Source organism: Leopardus geoffroyi, chromosome A2 (genome assembly GCF_018350155.1).
Source record: "Leopardus geoffroyi isolate Oge1 chromosome A2, O.geoffroyi_Oge1_pat1.0, whole genome shotgun sequence".
NCBI classification, from domain to species: domain Eukaryota; kingdom Metazoa; phylum Chordata; class Mammalia; order Carnivora; family Felidae; genus Leopardus; species Leopardus geoffroyi.
In genome coordinates, this window is record NC_059331.1 from 111,845,239 (window position 1) to 111,859,741 (window position 14,503).

Genomic DNA, 14,503 nt, shown 5'->3' on the forward strand with positions numbered 1-14,503 from the left:
CAGGAGATGGCTCATGGTCTCTGAATCTCGCTAAATGACAAAAAAATGAAGACTATATTTTGGGGTAACCGTATCCACACTCTTTGTTTTCTGCAGATACCTCCTTTTCTTAGGAGAATCAACTGAGTATTCTGCCTAGGATTAAACACTGGTTGCTGGCAGATAGGAAAGGTAGTTGAGGTGTTGGAAATAGTGCTGGTCCTCTTAACCAACTAACATTTCTTAATCTCTTGTTTTCAGTTTTGCCTCTTTTCCTTCATCATATGTTTCTTTAGTGGGGTTCCATTGAGTGGGAGTGTCTCATGTCTCTTTTGTGGTCCCATAAGAGTGTATTCAGGGTGATAGCTTGTGTTTATTTGTTTAATTTTTTTCAGTATGCAGTCTCCCTCTTCTAGAAACTTGTTAAAAATCCCTGTTTATTAACAACTCTTCCATCCTCTTTTGTTGTTATCAATTCTTTTTTTTTTTTTTTTTTGTATGTTGATGCTTGGTAATATTTTATTTTGAAATACTGTTAGACTTCCAGAAAAGTTGTAAGAAAAGCATAGAGTTCCTATATTATCCCTACACTCAGTTTCCCCTAATGTTAAAAATTTACATAACCATAGTATAATTATCAAAATTAAGAAATTAATATTTGTACACTACTGTTAGCTAGGCTACTGATTTTATATGGGACTGCATGCAGTTTGGCCACTAATGTCCTTTTCCTATTGCAGGATCCAATCCAGAGCCTTATACTGCATTTAGATGTCTTCTCCAATCTGTAGCAATCCTTAGTCTTTCCTTATTTTCCTGGCCATGGCTTTTAAGTATACTGGTCACTTTTTCTGTCAAATGTTCTTCAATTTAGGTTTTCCTGATGTTTTCTTCTTATTAGATTTGAAATTATATATATTTTAGCAATAATACTATAGAAATGATCAACCTTTCTCAGTGTGTCACATCAGGGACAATTGGTGTTGATATGTCTTATCACAAGAGATGGTAACCTTGATCACTTAACTGAGATGGTATCTGCAGCGTTCTTTATTTTAAAGTTTCTATTCTTTTCCTTTAGAATATCTTGGGGAAGATACTTTGGAAGATATAATGCAAGCACCATGTTTCTTCTTAAACTTTTGCCCACAAATTTCAGCATCCTTTCATGGCCCTTGTCTGCATCAAATATTTCTGTCTTGTTAAAATGGTGATTTTCTATTTCTCTCAATTCTTCTATACATATTAGTTGAATTTTTTCTATAAGGCAGAATGACTTATTCTCTATCTATTCCATTATTTTTAAATCTTTGTATGATTCACATATACTTATTTGACTCTGGATTATAATCCAATACTCTCATTAGTTGTTTTTTCCCTGAAATTGTCCCAGATTTGGCCATTGGGAGCTCTGTCACATTTGTTCATATGCCCTATTAATATGTCCTTTATCTTTGAGCATTTCATTATTTTCTGTCATCATAAGATGTTACAGAAATACCTGGTATTTTCCCTGACACAGCCCAGGAATCAACCACTTTCCCAAAGATCATTGGAGAATGATATTAGAAAACAAGATCTGGCCACTGTTATTTGCCCCTGGGCTGTCATTGCTTTTAGGAAATACATACTAACCCATGCACGCATACACATATCTAAAGTTATTTCTATGTCTGCTTGCTTGATACGTATTTAAAACCATGAGTTCATATAAACCTGTACTTTCCTTCCATTGGGATATTGGGAAAGTTGAGAGACAAACACATATGCTTTGTTTGCTATCTTTAATCAAAAAACCTAGTTGTTTAGATAAAATTTTAAATGAATGCCTTTGAGAATGTGTTTCATTTAGGAAAAATTATCACTTTTCCCACTTATATTTTACCCAAATGTGTTTTTTAGTCTTTCAGACGTGATAGATCTTTTGAATTAAAATTCAGTCTGTATTGGCATAAACAGAAGAGTACAAACACTTCACATACATTGCTAAAATAATTGCGGCAATAAAGAGATTTGTGGTGTCTTAGTTTCCTCAGTTTATCAGGGAACTAGGCATAAGAGACTTTAAAGAGGAAAATAAAGATACAGTTCAAAATTTAGCATATCTTTAAGCCAAAGGAATTTGCAACATAATAGACACTCATTATATACTTCTTAAAATAAATAAATGAACCTTACCAATACCGCTGTTAAGCACCCGTTACCATTTAGTTCTTCAGTATACAGCATATGTTGTAGCATAGCATCACTTTTACAATTATACATCACGAATTCATTAAACAAACAACTACCACTCAGATACAATTCTAAGTATGTATTTTTTTTCCAATTTTCCATTTTTCTTATTGTTTGGAGTTAATTCAAGTATATAGGATTAGTCCTGAAAGAGCATTTTGAAATTCTGTGTGAAATTGGAAAAGCCATATATTTGTGAATTCAGGAATGATATACATAACAAACATGATATTTGCTTCACATGGAAACTAGTAGGATCTGTATATTTTGAGATTTGTTGATAAATAGATCTAATTCTTTTGGAATTAGGTAAGATGTCTTTGTTAACAAAATGTTCCATTGGAATGAAAACCTATTCCATTCCATACAAATTTCTATTTTGTTCTAAAGTAAGAGTAATTTGTTTTTACTTTTGGCAAAAATGAACATTTTCAAAAATGTTTTGATGGGGTCAATGGCTTGTGTCTCATTCTTTCGTACTATATGCCTTCATTTGAATGGAGTTATATCATCCAATACCTTCTTGTGAAAATATTTGTGAGAGATATTATTTTTTTTTTACTTTTTAAAGTAATCTCTTCACCCAACGTGGGGCTCAAAGTTACAACCCCAAAATCAAGAGTCACATATTCCATCAACTGAGACAGCCAGATGCTGTCCACCCCTTATTTTTTTACAATTTTTGAGATATTATTTTTTTGTTAACAGTTTGAATATCTGAAACTTTATTTTCTACTCTCAATTTTGATTGGCAATTTGAATGAGTAGGACGTTCTAAATTTTAAAAAGATTCCCAAATAGTGATATAACCAACATGGTGACATAGGTTGTTCCTGGCTTTGTTCCCCGTCAAAAGAACAACTAACAACTAACTATTCAAGGAAAAGACATCACTGAGGGAGTTCTAGAGCATGGGGATAAGGCTGAAGCAACCCCCTGTACCACAGAGACCAAGGCAAACTACATTAGAAGGGTAAGAGAAGTGGCTACACATTGACCACATTGTTCTTAACTCTGGCTGGCACATCCCCACACATAGAGGTCTCCCCTGAGCCTCTGGTTCCTTCAGGGGCAGAAGAGAACCCAGAGGAGACAAGACCACTCCCAGCATTGTAGGTTGCTTTGCAGGAGACCCTACTCTGATCTCATATCACAAGGATTGTGGGGAAATCTGTGGGGCTCAACCACTGAGAATCTGATTGTGGTGGAGAAGGGGGCGGCGGGAGGGTTTGCAACAATCAGCACATGGATCTTGACCATCCATCTTTATGCCTGCAGTGCCTAAGTAGTAGTCCCAGTCAGTAGTTTTGCTCATCTGAGAAGCAAGTCAGGAGTACACTTTGACCAGAGAGCATGTCAGCCTGCAGATCTACCTGATTCAGATTCTCAAAGGAGGAGTTGTACAGGCCTTAGAGCCTGGTTTTCCAGGGCCAGGCAGTGAGCTGAGTTGCAGCCCCACCCACTTTGGAAAGTGTCTTCTGGTCCCATTGGACCAGCAGGGCTGGAGACAGTTTCTGGAAACTGTGGCCCAGTGGCACTTAACCTAAGAGGTGGGCAAACAGAGCTGATTGCCCCCATAGCAAAGCCAGTACTGGGAGTGGACTATTCCTCTACCATGCAGACAGGAATATTAATGAATTCATAGCCAAGGCTGAGGGTAGCTCCAAGACCTTCCCAAACAACAGAGCCTATTTGGGAAACTGAAAGTAGTTTGGAGCCACCTTGACCCCTCCCACTGCCACCCAGGAAAGGGAGCTGAGACATAACTTCACCTATTGTAGACAGTGTCTTTCTGTCCTGTCTGACCAGAAGGGCTGAAGACAACTCCTGGAGGCTCTGCAGCTCAGTGGAACTTGAGCCATGAAGTGAGTGGGCAGAGATGATAGTTCGAACAGCAAAGCCAGTGGACCTGTATGGTCAGGGAATTTGGGGTTGCTGATTGGCTTGAACTGAGACAACAAAGAGCTGTATACTTGGCTTTTGAGACAATTATGGGGAACATAATTTGTAGCCCCACTTATTGCTGAATACAGTCTTCAGCCTGTCTGACCAGGGCACCTAACCAGAGTGCATGGATAAATTGCATAGCGCATTTAACAGCCCTACATACAGTAGCATTTGAACATGTGGCTCTTGACCATGGCCCTTGGCTTCCCCAACTGCAGAGCAGAACTGGTAGACTCATATGACCTGGGAAAGCTCTGGCCTGATTCTGTCACCAAACCCAGGCCCATCTGCCTGATGCACAGCAGAGTCAATCACTGAAATACCAGGTATGCAGCAAGGAAGGGTTTATTTGAGAGACAGCCAAATGAGACAGGGAAAAAAGCCTTAAATCCAGCTCCCTGAAGGGTGAGAGAACAAGTTTTTTGTAACTATAGGGGTTGAGATTACACACATACTGATTTAGAAAGGCAAGGAAACTTAAGACTATTCATAAGAAAAGATGGATCATGCTCATTTGAGCAAACATATATGTAACATATATCCCATGTTCACTTTGGGGTGGATACTTAACATCAGAACAAGGCAAAACTCAGCCCTTGACCTTAGGAGGTTATCTTAGGAGGAGGAGAAAGGGCTTTCGGTATGCTCTGAGAGTTAGTATAAAGTGTATGGAGTTTGGGAGTCATTATCTTGGGTAAGGAATGCAGGGTTTTGCTTGTTCATAGGCTGGAACCTTATCAGTTGACCCTGAGTCCAGACTTCTGCAGAGACAGCTAGTAGATTTTTAGTGGGGTCTGAAAAGACACAATAGCTGATTAGGGGGAAACAGTTCTCTGAAAACCAAGCTTGAAATTTTCTGCTAGTTTCAACCTTATTAACACTCTGGGTCACAGTTTCAATTCAGATCCCCACACAACAAGCTATACAGGCCTTTGTTCTCATCATGCGCACCTACCAGGGCAAGGAAACAAATTCATAGCTTCATCTATTACTGAATATATTACCCAGTCCTGACCATTCTAGTAAGCCTGACTAGAGAATCCAGGCAACTGTGGATCCCATCTTACAGCCTCACTTGGGTAGGGAACCAAGCAGCTGTTTTACTCAACTGTTTTCAACCAGTAGCACATGTTCCCATCCCAGTACTTAAAGCTCAAACAATTGCCTTGCTTCCAAAATAAACCATAATAGCAGATCCCACCTGCTCAAGGACTTTATCAGTTGACACACCCACAGGTGCAAACCCAGCTTACTGGTGAAAAACTGTCTCTGCCAAAGCAAACCTGTAAAGTCTAAAAGAGGGTAATTATTCACATGTGCAGATACCAACAAAAGGAATCAAGGCTCACAAAAAATCAAGTAAATAAGATACCACCAAAGGAAACTAATAAAGTTCCAATGACTGTCTGTAAAGAAATGGAGATCTGTGAACCACCAGGGGAATAATTCAGAATAATCCTTTTATAGAAGGTTAGTGAACTACAAGAAAACACAGACAACTTCAAGAAATTAGGGAAGCAATGCATGAACAAAATGAGAAGGTCAACAAGGAAATAGCAACAATCAAAAAAAAAAAATCCTAGAATTGAAAAACACAATAAGTAAAGTGAAAAATTCAAAAGTAGTTTCAAAAGTAGACCCCACATTGAAAGAATAAGCAACCTGAATGACAGGATATTGGAAATTACTCAAGGGAGCAAAAAGAAAAAAAAAAAAAAAAAAGAAAAACAATGAAGAAAACTTATAGGAATTATGGGGTATAATGAAAAGAAACAATGTTCACATTATGGGAATTCTAGAAGGAAAAGAGAAAGAGAAGGGGATAAAATGTATATTTAAAACAATAATGGCTGAAAATGTACCAATCCGGGGAAAAGAAATGGACATCCAGATTCATGAGGTCCGAAGGAACCCAAATATATTGAACACAAAATAGGACTAAACTAAAACATATCATAAGTAAACTGTCAAAAGTAAAAAAGAGTTTTAAGAACGTAAGAGAAAAGAGAGAAATTATATACAAGAGAATCCCCAGAAGACTGTCAGTGGATTTCTCAACAGAAACTTTTCAGGCCAGAAGACAATATATTCAAAATATTGAAAGAAAATAACTGTCAACCAGGAATTCTATACCTGGTGAAGCTGTCATTCAGAAACAAATGAAGGATAAAGACTTTCCTGAACAAACAGAAGCTGAGGGAATTCATTACTACTAGATCCGCCTTATGAGAAATGCTGAAGGCAATTCTTTGAGTGGAAGTAAAAGGACACTAATTGATAACATAAAATCGTTAAAAGGTGGTATGAACCTCACTGGTAATGGTAAACATATAGTCAAGGTTAGATTCTGAACTATGTTAATAGTGACAGATAACTCACAACTCTAGTTTGAATGTTAAAAAAAAAAAAAAGAACATAGTAAAAATGCCAAAACTATAATCTGTTATTAGTTACACAATCTATGTTTAAAAAACATGTAAATTGTAACAGCAACCTAAAATGTGAGGGGAAAGAGAAATAAAAGTGTTAATTTTATGAATTGTATTGAAGTTAAATTGTTATTAGTTTAAAATAGAGTGTTAGAAGTTTAAGATACTTTATGTAAGCTTCTTAGTAAGCACAAGGGAAAATCCTGTTGTAATTACACCAAAGAAAACAATAAAGTCAAAACATACTGATACCGAAAGACATTAAGACACAGAAAAAGCAGGATAAGAAACAAGCAATGGTGGATCTACAAAACAACTAGAAAACAACAAAAAAAATGGCAATACTATTTCCTTATCAATAATTACTTTACACGTGGGAGAAATGTGTGAAGGAGACTACGAGGTACAAACTTACAGTTTTTTTTTTTTTTAATTTTTTTTTTCAACATTTATTTTTTTTTGGGGACAGAGAGAGGCAGAGCATGAACGGGGGAGGGGCAGAGAGAGAGGGAGACACAGAATCGGAAACAGGCTCCAGGCTCTGAGCCATCAGCCCAGAGCCTGACGCGGGGCTCGAACTCACGGACCGCGAGATCGTGACCTGGCTGAAGTTGGACGCTTAACCGACTGCGCCACCCAGGCGCCCCCAAACTTACAGTTTTAAAAAAGTCATGGTGATGAAAGTATAGCATAGGGGATATAGTTAATAATACTGTAATAGAATTATCGTGGTGAGCATTTCCTAATGTATGTAATTGTTGAATCACTATGTTGTACACTTGAAACTAATTTAATATTCTATGTCAACTATACTTCAATTAAATATTTTTTCATTTTAAAAATTATCACTTTAGGGGTGCCTGTGTGGCTCAGTCAGTCAAGCTTGCAACTTCGGCTGAGGTCATGATCTCACCATTCGTGGGTTCAAGGCCCGTGTCAGGCTCTGTGCTGACAGCTCAGAACCTAGAGTCTGTTTCAGATTCTGTCTCTCCCTCTCTCTCTCACACTCTGTCTCTAAAAAATAAATAAACATAAAAAGAACTTCTAAAAAATTAAAAAAATAAAAATCATTACTTTAAATGTAATGGATTAAATTATTAGACATAGAATGGCTGAATGGAAACAAAAAAAAAAAAGATCCAACAATATACTGCCTACAAGAGACACTTTAGCTATAAAGATGTACACAGACTGAGAGTGAAATAACAGAAAAAGATATTTCAAGCAAATAGTAACCATAAAAAACCAAAAGTAGTGGTACTTACATCAGACAAAATAGACTTTAAATTGAAAATGGTAAAAAGAGACAAGATAACTGTGTAATGATAAAGGGGTCACTACATCAAGATGATAAAACAAGTATAAATACTTATGCATTGGATTACCTAAATATGTAAAGCAAAAACTAGCAGAGCTAAAAGGAGAAATAAATGGTAATTTGATAATAGTTGAGGACTTCAATACTCCACTTTAAACAATAGATCAATCATCTAGACAGAGAATCAATAAGAGCAAACTTGAATAATGCTATAGACCAAATGGATATAATAGACAAATACAGAACATTCTATCAATGAGAGCAAAAACCATTCTTCTCAAGCACACATGGAACATTTTCTAGGATAGACCATATGTTAGACCACATATAAGTCTTAGTAATTAAAGAATATTGAAATCATACCAAGTATCTTTTCTGACCACAATGGCATGAAACTAGAAATCATTAAGAAGAAGCTTGGAAAATTCATGAACACATGGAAATTAAACAGCACTGTCCTGAACAACCAGTGGATCAAAGAAGAAATCAATGGGGGAAATAAAAAGGCTTATTCAGACAAATGAAAATGGGAACATAACATACCAGGCTTTGTGGGATGCAGCAGAAGCAGTTCTAAGAGGGAAATTTATAGAAATAAACACCTATATTAGCAAGCAAGAAAGATACCAAATAACCTAATGCTAAGGAACTAGAAAAAGAACAAACTGAGCATGAAGTTAGAAAAAGGAAAGAAATAATAGAGATTGGAGAATAAATAAAAGAGAAAACAGAAAAAGTAAGATTAACCAAAGTAAGAATTGCTTCTTTGAAAAGATAAAAAAAAAAAAAAAAAAGACCTAGCTAGACCAAACAAGGAAAAAAGATAAAATACCCAAATCAACAAAATTATAAAGTCAAAAGGAGACATTAAAACTGACATCACCAAAATTCAAAGGATGATAAGAAGCTATTGTGAATAACTATATGCTAACAAACTAAATAACCAGAAGGCATGAGAAATTTTCTAGAAGCATGCAGCTTACCAAGACTGTTCAGGAAGAAAGAGAAAATCTGAATAGATGGATTACTAGTAAGGAGATGAAATCAGTAACCAGAATCTCCCAACACAGAGAAGCCCAGGATCAGATGGCTTCACTGGTAAATTCTAGCTGGTGAAATTAACACAGATGTTTCTCAGACTCTTCCAAAAATTCCTTTTACAAGACTAAGCATTATCCAGAAAAAACAGAAAAGCACACTTAAACAAATACTACAGGTAATATCCCTGATTACTATTGATGCAAAATGTTCAATGAAATACTACCAAACTGAATTCAGCAAAACATGAAAAAGGATCATTCACCATGATCAAGTGGGATTTATACCTAGAAAACAGGGATGGTTCAACATAGATAAATCAATCGATGTGATACATCACATTAACAGAATGAAAGAAAAGAACCATATGATTATATCAATAAATACAGAAAAAGCATTTATCAAAATTCAACATTGATTCATGATAAAAACTGAAAATTTCAGGCAAAGAAGGAACATATATCAATACAGTGAAGTCCGTGTATGACAAGCCCTCACTCAGGTAACATTGTTGAAATGTTGCAAGCTTTTCCTCTAACATCAGGAACAAAACAAGAGTGCCTACTTTCATCACTCCTATTCAAGATAGTACTAGAAGTTCTAGCTGGAACAATCAAGCAAAAAAGAAAAAAAAAAGTATCGGAATTGTAAAGGAAGAAGTAAAATTGTCTCTCTTTGCAGATGACATGATTTTATATATAGAAAATCTGAAAGACAACCAAAAACTGTTAGATCTAATCAGTGAATTCAGTAACATTGCAGGATACAAAATTAACGTACAAAAATCACTAGCATTCTCTACATTAACAGTGAATTTTCTGAAAAAGAAATCAATCCCATTTACAATAGTATCAAAAATAATAATATATATAGATTCAATGTAATCTCTATCAAGATTCAATGGCATTTTTACAAAGGTAGAAGAAACACTCCTAAAATTGATATAGAACCACAAAAGACACCAAGTAGTCAAAGGAATCGAGCAAGAACAAAGCAGGAAGCTTCACATTTCCTGATTTCAAGCTGTATTATAAAGCAAATTTATCAAAATAGTATGGTACTGGCACAAAAACAGAAAAATAGAACAATGGGACAGAATGCAGAACCCAGAAATAAATTCAAGCATTTACAGTCAACTAAAATTTGAGAAAGGAGCCAAGAATACTCAGTGAAAAAAGGACAGTCTCTTCCATAAGCGGTACTGTGATAAGTGGATATTCACACATAAAAGAATATATCACACATAAAAGAATGCATCACACATAAAAGAATATCTTATACCAGTCACAAAAATTAACTTGAAATGGATCAAAGACTTAAATGTAAGTCCTGAAACCATGAAACCCCTAGAGGAAAAACAGGAATAAGCCTTCTTAACATGAGCCCTGGTAACAGTTACTTGGATATGACACCTAAAGCACAAGCAACAAAATAAAAAGTAAATAAGTATGAATACATCAAGCTTAAAAGCTTCTGCACAGTAAAAGAACCATCAACAAAATTGAAAAACAGCCTATGGAATGGGAAAAAATATTTGTAAGTCATATGTCTGATAAGGGGTTAATATCCAAAATATATAAAGAACTCATACAACTCAAAAGCAAAAATACAAACAACCCAATTTTTGAAAATGGTCCCAAAGGACCTGAATAGACATTTTCTGAAAAAAATATGCAAAATGCCAACAGGTACATGAAATGATGCTCAATATCACTAATCATTAGGGAAATGCAAATTAATACCCCATTGAGATATAACCTCAGGTCTGTTAGATGGCCAGCATGAAAAAGACAAGAGAAAACAAACGCTGGCTTTGGTGTGGAGAAAATGGAAACCTTATGCACTGTTGGTAGAATTGTATATTGGTGCAGCCACAAGGGAAAACAGTATGGAGAATCCTCAAAAATTAAATATAGAACTACCATATGATCTGCTTCCACTTCTGAGAATATATCCTAAGAAGATGAAAACACTAACTCAAAAAGAATGTGCACCCTCATTTTCAGAGCAGCATTGTTTATAATAGCCAACATATAAAAACTACCAAGCTTATGGAAGAATGGATACAGAAATTATGGTATGTATATGGAATGGAATATTATTCAGCCATAAAAAAGAAGAAATCCTACCATTTACAACAACGTGGATGGAACTTGAAGGTGTTATGCTAAATGAGTGATGTAAGTCAGAGAAAGACAAATACTTTATGATCTCACTTATATGTGGAATCTAAAAAACAAAAAAAAAACAAGACAAACTCAGGAAAAGAGATCAGACTTGTTATCAGAGGCAGAGTGTGGTGTCAAGAGGAATTAGAGGAAGGTGGTCAAAGGTACAAAATTCTAGTTAGAAGATAAATAAGTAGGAGGGATATAATGTACAACATGATGACTGTGGCTAACACTGCTGTATGATATACTGGAAAGAATTATGAAAGCTAATCCTGAGTTCTTATCATGAGGAGAATACTTCTTTCTTCTCTTTTTTATTTTATCTAGATGAGAAGGATGTTGGCTGAACATGTAGAGTTAATCATTTCAAAATACAGATAAGTCAAACCATTATGCTGGACACCTTAAACTAATACAGTTTTCTATGTCAATTACTTCTCAATAAGACAAAAAAAAAAAAAGGGAAAAAAAAATCTCTTAGACTGTTCTTTGTATGTTGACTTCCTAAATGGGTTCTTTAAGTGTGTGATCTGACATTGTCAATTTTTCGTGTCTCTATTTTGGTTATTCTTTATGAGAGAACTTATCAACTTTATCTTTTAAATAGTCTATTATATGTTTTGTTTGCTTTTTCTTCTTTTAGTAGCACTCACTTTTCATTTACTAGATGTATTGTTTTATGTCTTTGAGGATAATCCTAATTTTTGCAATTATAGTGTCTTCCCTGAATTTTCTCTGGTTTTCTGAGTTCTCTTTCTTTTGTTTGTTTGCATGTTAGTTTTGTTGTCTTTTATTCTGGAAATTTTCTTCAAACAATCCTTCATATTTGAGAAAAGGACACTGAAAAGATAAGTGGGAGCTCTGTATGTTGAGTGGGATTTTTGAGTAGGACATTCGCTATGGGAAGACTGAGAAAAAAACCTGATTGTTGGTCTGAGTGACTCTCAAGTGTCAGTTTCTCTAGGTATTTTCTCTTTGGTCAGTTTGTTTCTCTAGGAAAAGAGAAAAGTCTTTCTTTTTGTAGCTTCCACTGCAGAACTTACACTTATGTTTTAATTTTCCTCTCTGTAGATCGTATCCATGTCTGTCATATATTCAAATTATATTGGCAGTCCTTGTCTCCTTTACCGTATTTGTCCTTCAAAAATATATACATATATATTTAATGTCCATATGTAGAGAGAAGCCCTTATGGAGAAGATAGTGAGCTGTGCCTTGAAGGATGTTTACCCTTCAGTCCATCTGTAGAGGGGGAGAAACTTTTCCCAGAGAGGGAAAGGAGATGGAAGATTGGTTACTATGATGCATGTGATTGGATGACAACTTTGTTTAATCATCTACCCCCATATTTTCCTAGGAGTACTGCTTGTTTGCCAAAGGAGTACATAGGATTAATCATACTGAGTTCCTTGATAAAACACTCTTGATTCTTTGAGACCATTTATTCCAATATCCCAAATACATATATCACATGGTATTTCATTCATATGAAAGTAGTGAATTGGTAATGTGTAACAATTTATGAAAATTATAATGTAAGTGTTGGCATTATTGGGAAGGAAAAGGATTGAAGGTATCACTCCTGATAATGTAGCTTTATTAGAGATTCTTAATTATATTGAAGAATAAAATAATGAAACTGTACATCATAAACAAAATTAGGTTTTCACTTAGTTTCACTGGTGGCCTAACTCAGATGTGAGTGGCTTTCCAATTGTTAGAAAGACTACCTGTGAACGTCACTTACATGCACACTTATGAGTTTGAAGTATTAAACTTTCATACTTTTATAATAGTAGTGGAATTATGAAAAACATTTTATTCATTTATATCTCTAGGTAAATTTCAAATAATTATCTTTTATAACTTCAACAACTTCTTATTTAAATTTTTAAGTGTAGAACTAATATGTGGTCACTGTAAAAATAGAGATTGGCAAACAAAAAAATTAAAAGAATTCCATTTTGTCACTACTTAAGGTTAACAATTTTAATATTTGTACAGTTATTTCTATCTACTAAACACACAGTAGAGACCTTACCAATTTTTAAATTTGCTATTGCAGGCAGTTTCCCCATATTATTAAATAGTCTTTAAAAAATTGAATTTTAATAATGGAACATCAGTCTTGAATCCTACATTATTTTTTTATTCTATTTTATGAATCCCAGTAGCATCTATTGATCATTTTCTATCAAATCCAGCACTGAGGAAAAAGGGTTTAGGGTGTCCTGAGAAGGCTAAAGAGGTAAATGCTGAAGTGTCTGAGTAGGACCAGCAGGGGTTGCTGTCATGGATGAGGCTGCCACATTCCTGGTGTCTCTGACCTTAGACTCACTTAACATTATAGTCTGGACTCTATTAAAGGAATTTTTGTTTTTCCTTTGCAGGAGTTACCCCCTACCATGACAAATATTTAAAAATGTTTTTTTTAAGTTGGAAAAGCAACTTTTTCTCAAAAGAAATTTATAGTTCAAATTTACACCAAGTTCTCACTAACTGGAGCAAGCCAGGTTTTCACTAAAGCTTCGACTTTCCTCTGTAAAACATTAGTCACTCCCTTGGAAGAAGCACTTTTTTTTATAGGCAGTGGGATAAAGCAGCCACAGATGTGCATGTAATATGATGGGCTTTAGAATGTACCTGTAAAGCTTTTTTTTTTTTTTTTTTTTTTTTTTTTTAATTTAGAGGAAAAAAAGATGAAAGAAAAAGACTGAATTGGGATGCTAAAATAACAGTGATTCACTATTAAGGAAATGATAACATTTTGATCTCTTCAAATGGTGTTTTCTTTTCCCCTTCTCTTTTATTCTTGGGAAGTTCTTGAGGTTGTGCCAAGTCGTTTTCATTGCACAATTTTTAAAGGTATTCACCATTCCCATGTGTAACTGGTTGCCTTTTTACTGTGTAGGACTGTAGTGACGCCTGTGGCCAAAGAGTTTGATCCAGACATGGTCCTAGTTTCCGCTGGATTTGATGCATTAGAGGGCCATGCCCCTCCTCTGGGGGGGTACAAGGTGACAGCAAAATGTGAGTATTATCTTTTAGGAATTTATGAAATGTTAAGACATAATAGGTCTTTAAAATGGACAGCACCTTTTGCTTGTGTCTAGTATGCTTAGGTAAGACTTTTAAAAATAATTTAGATCATGTTTACTGTTCTGTCAGATTCATCTCTCTGTAGATGTTTGCCTTTAAGACAAACAAAGTTAAATAGTTTTCTTTGTTAGACTTGATGAGGCATTTCAGAACCTTTATGTTTTCCCAGAGTCCCGTTTTGCTACTTAAAGGCAGAAGTGATAGGACTTCTGTTTAAAATACATTAAAAGACTTGAAAGGTCATGAGTCTAGAAAAGCTACTGGGCTTTTTGCAAAGAGAATGGAAG

The 14,503-nt window shown here is 35.2% G+C and overlaps 1 protein-coding gene across 14 annotated transcripts in view; it reads left to right on the forward strand.

Annotated features, from left to right (window-relative positions):
• HDAC9 (histone deacetylase 9) overlaps positions 1-14,503 on the forward strand; it is a 944,501-nt gene that overhangs the window by 787,889 nt on the left and 142,109 nt on the right. For all 14 annotated transcript variants that reach the window (XM_045495014.1, XM_045495020.1, XM_045495015.1 and 11 more), the window contains one exon: positions 14,029-14,147. In XM_045495014.1, coding sequence (XP_045350970.1) covers positions 14,029-14,147 — 119 coding nt within the window. The remainder of the gene's footprint in view (positions 1-14,028; positions 14,148-14,503) is intronic.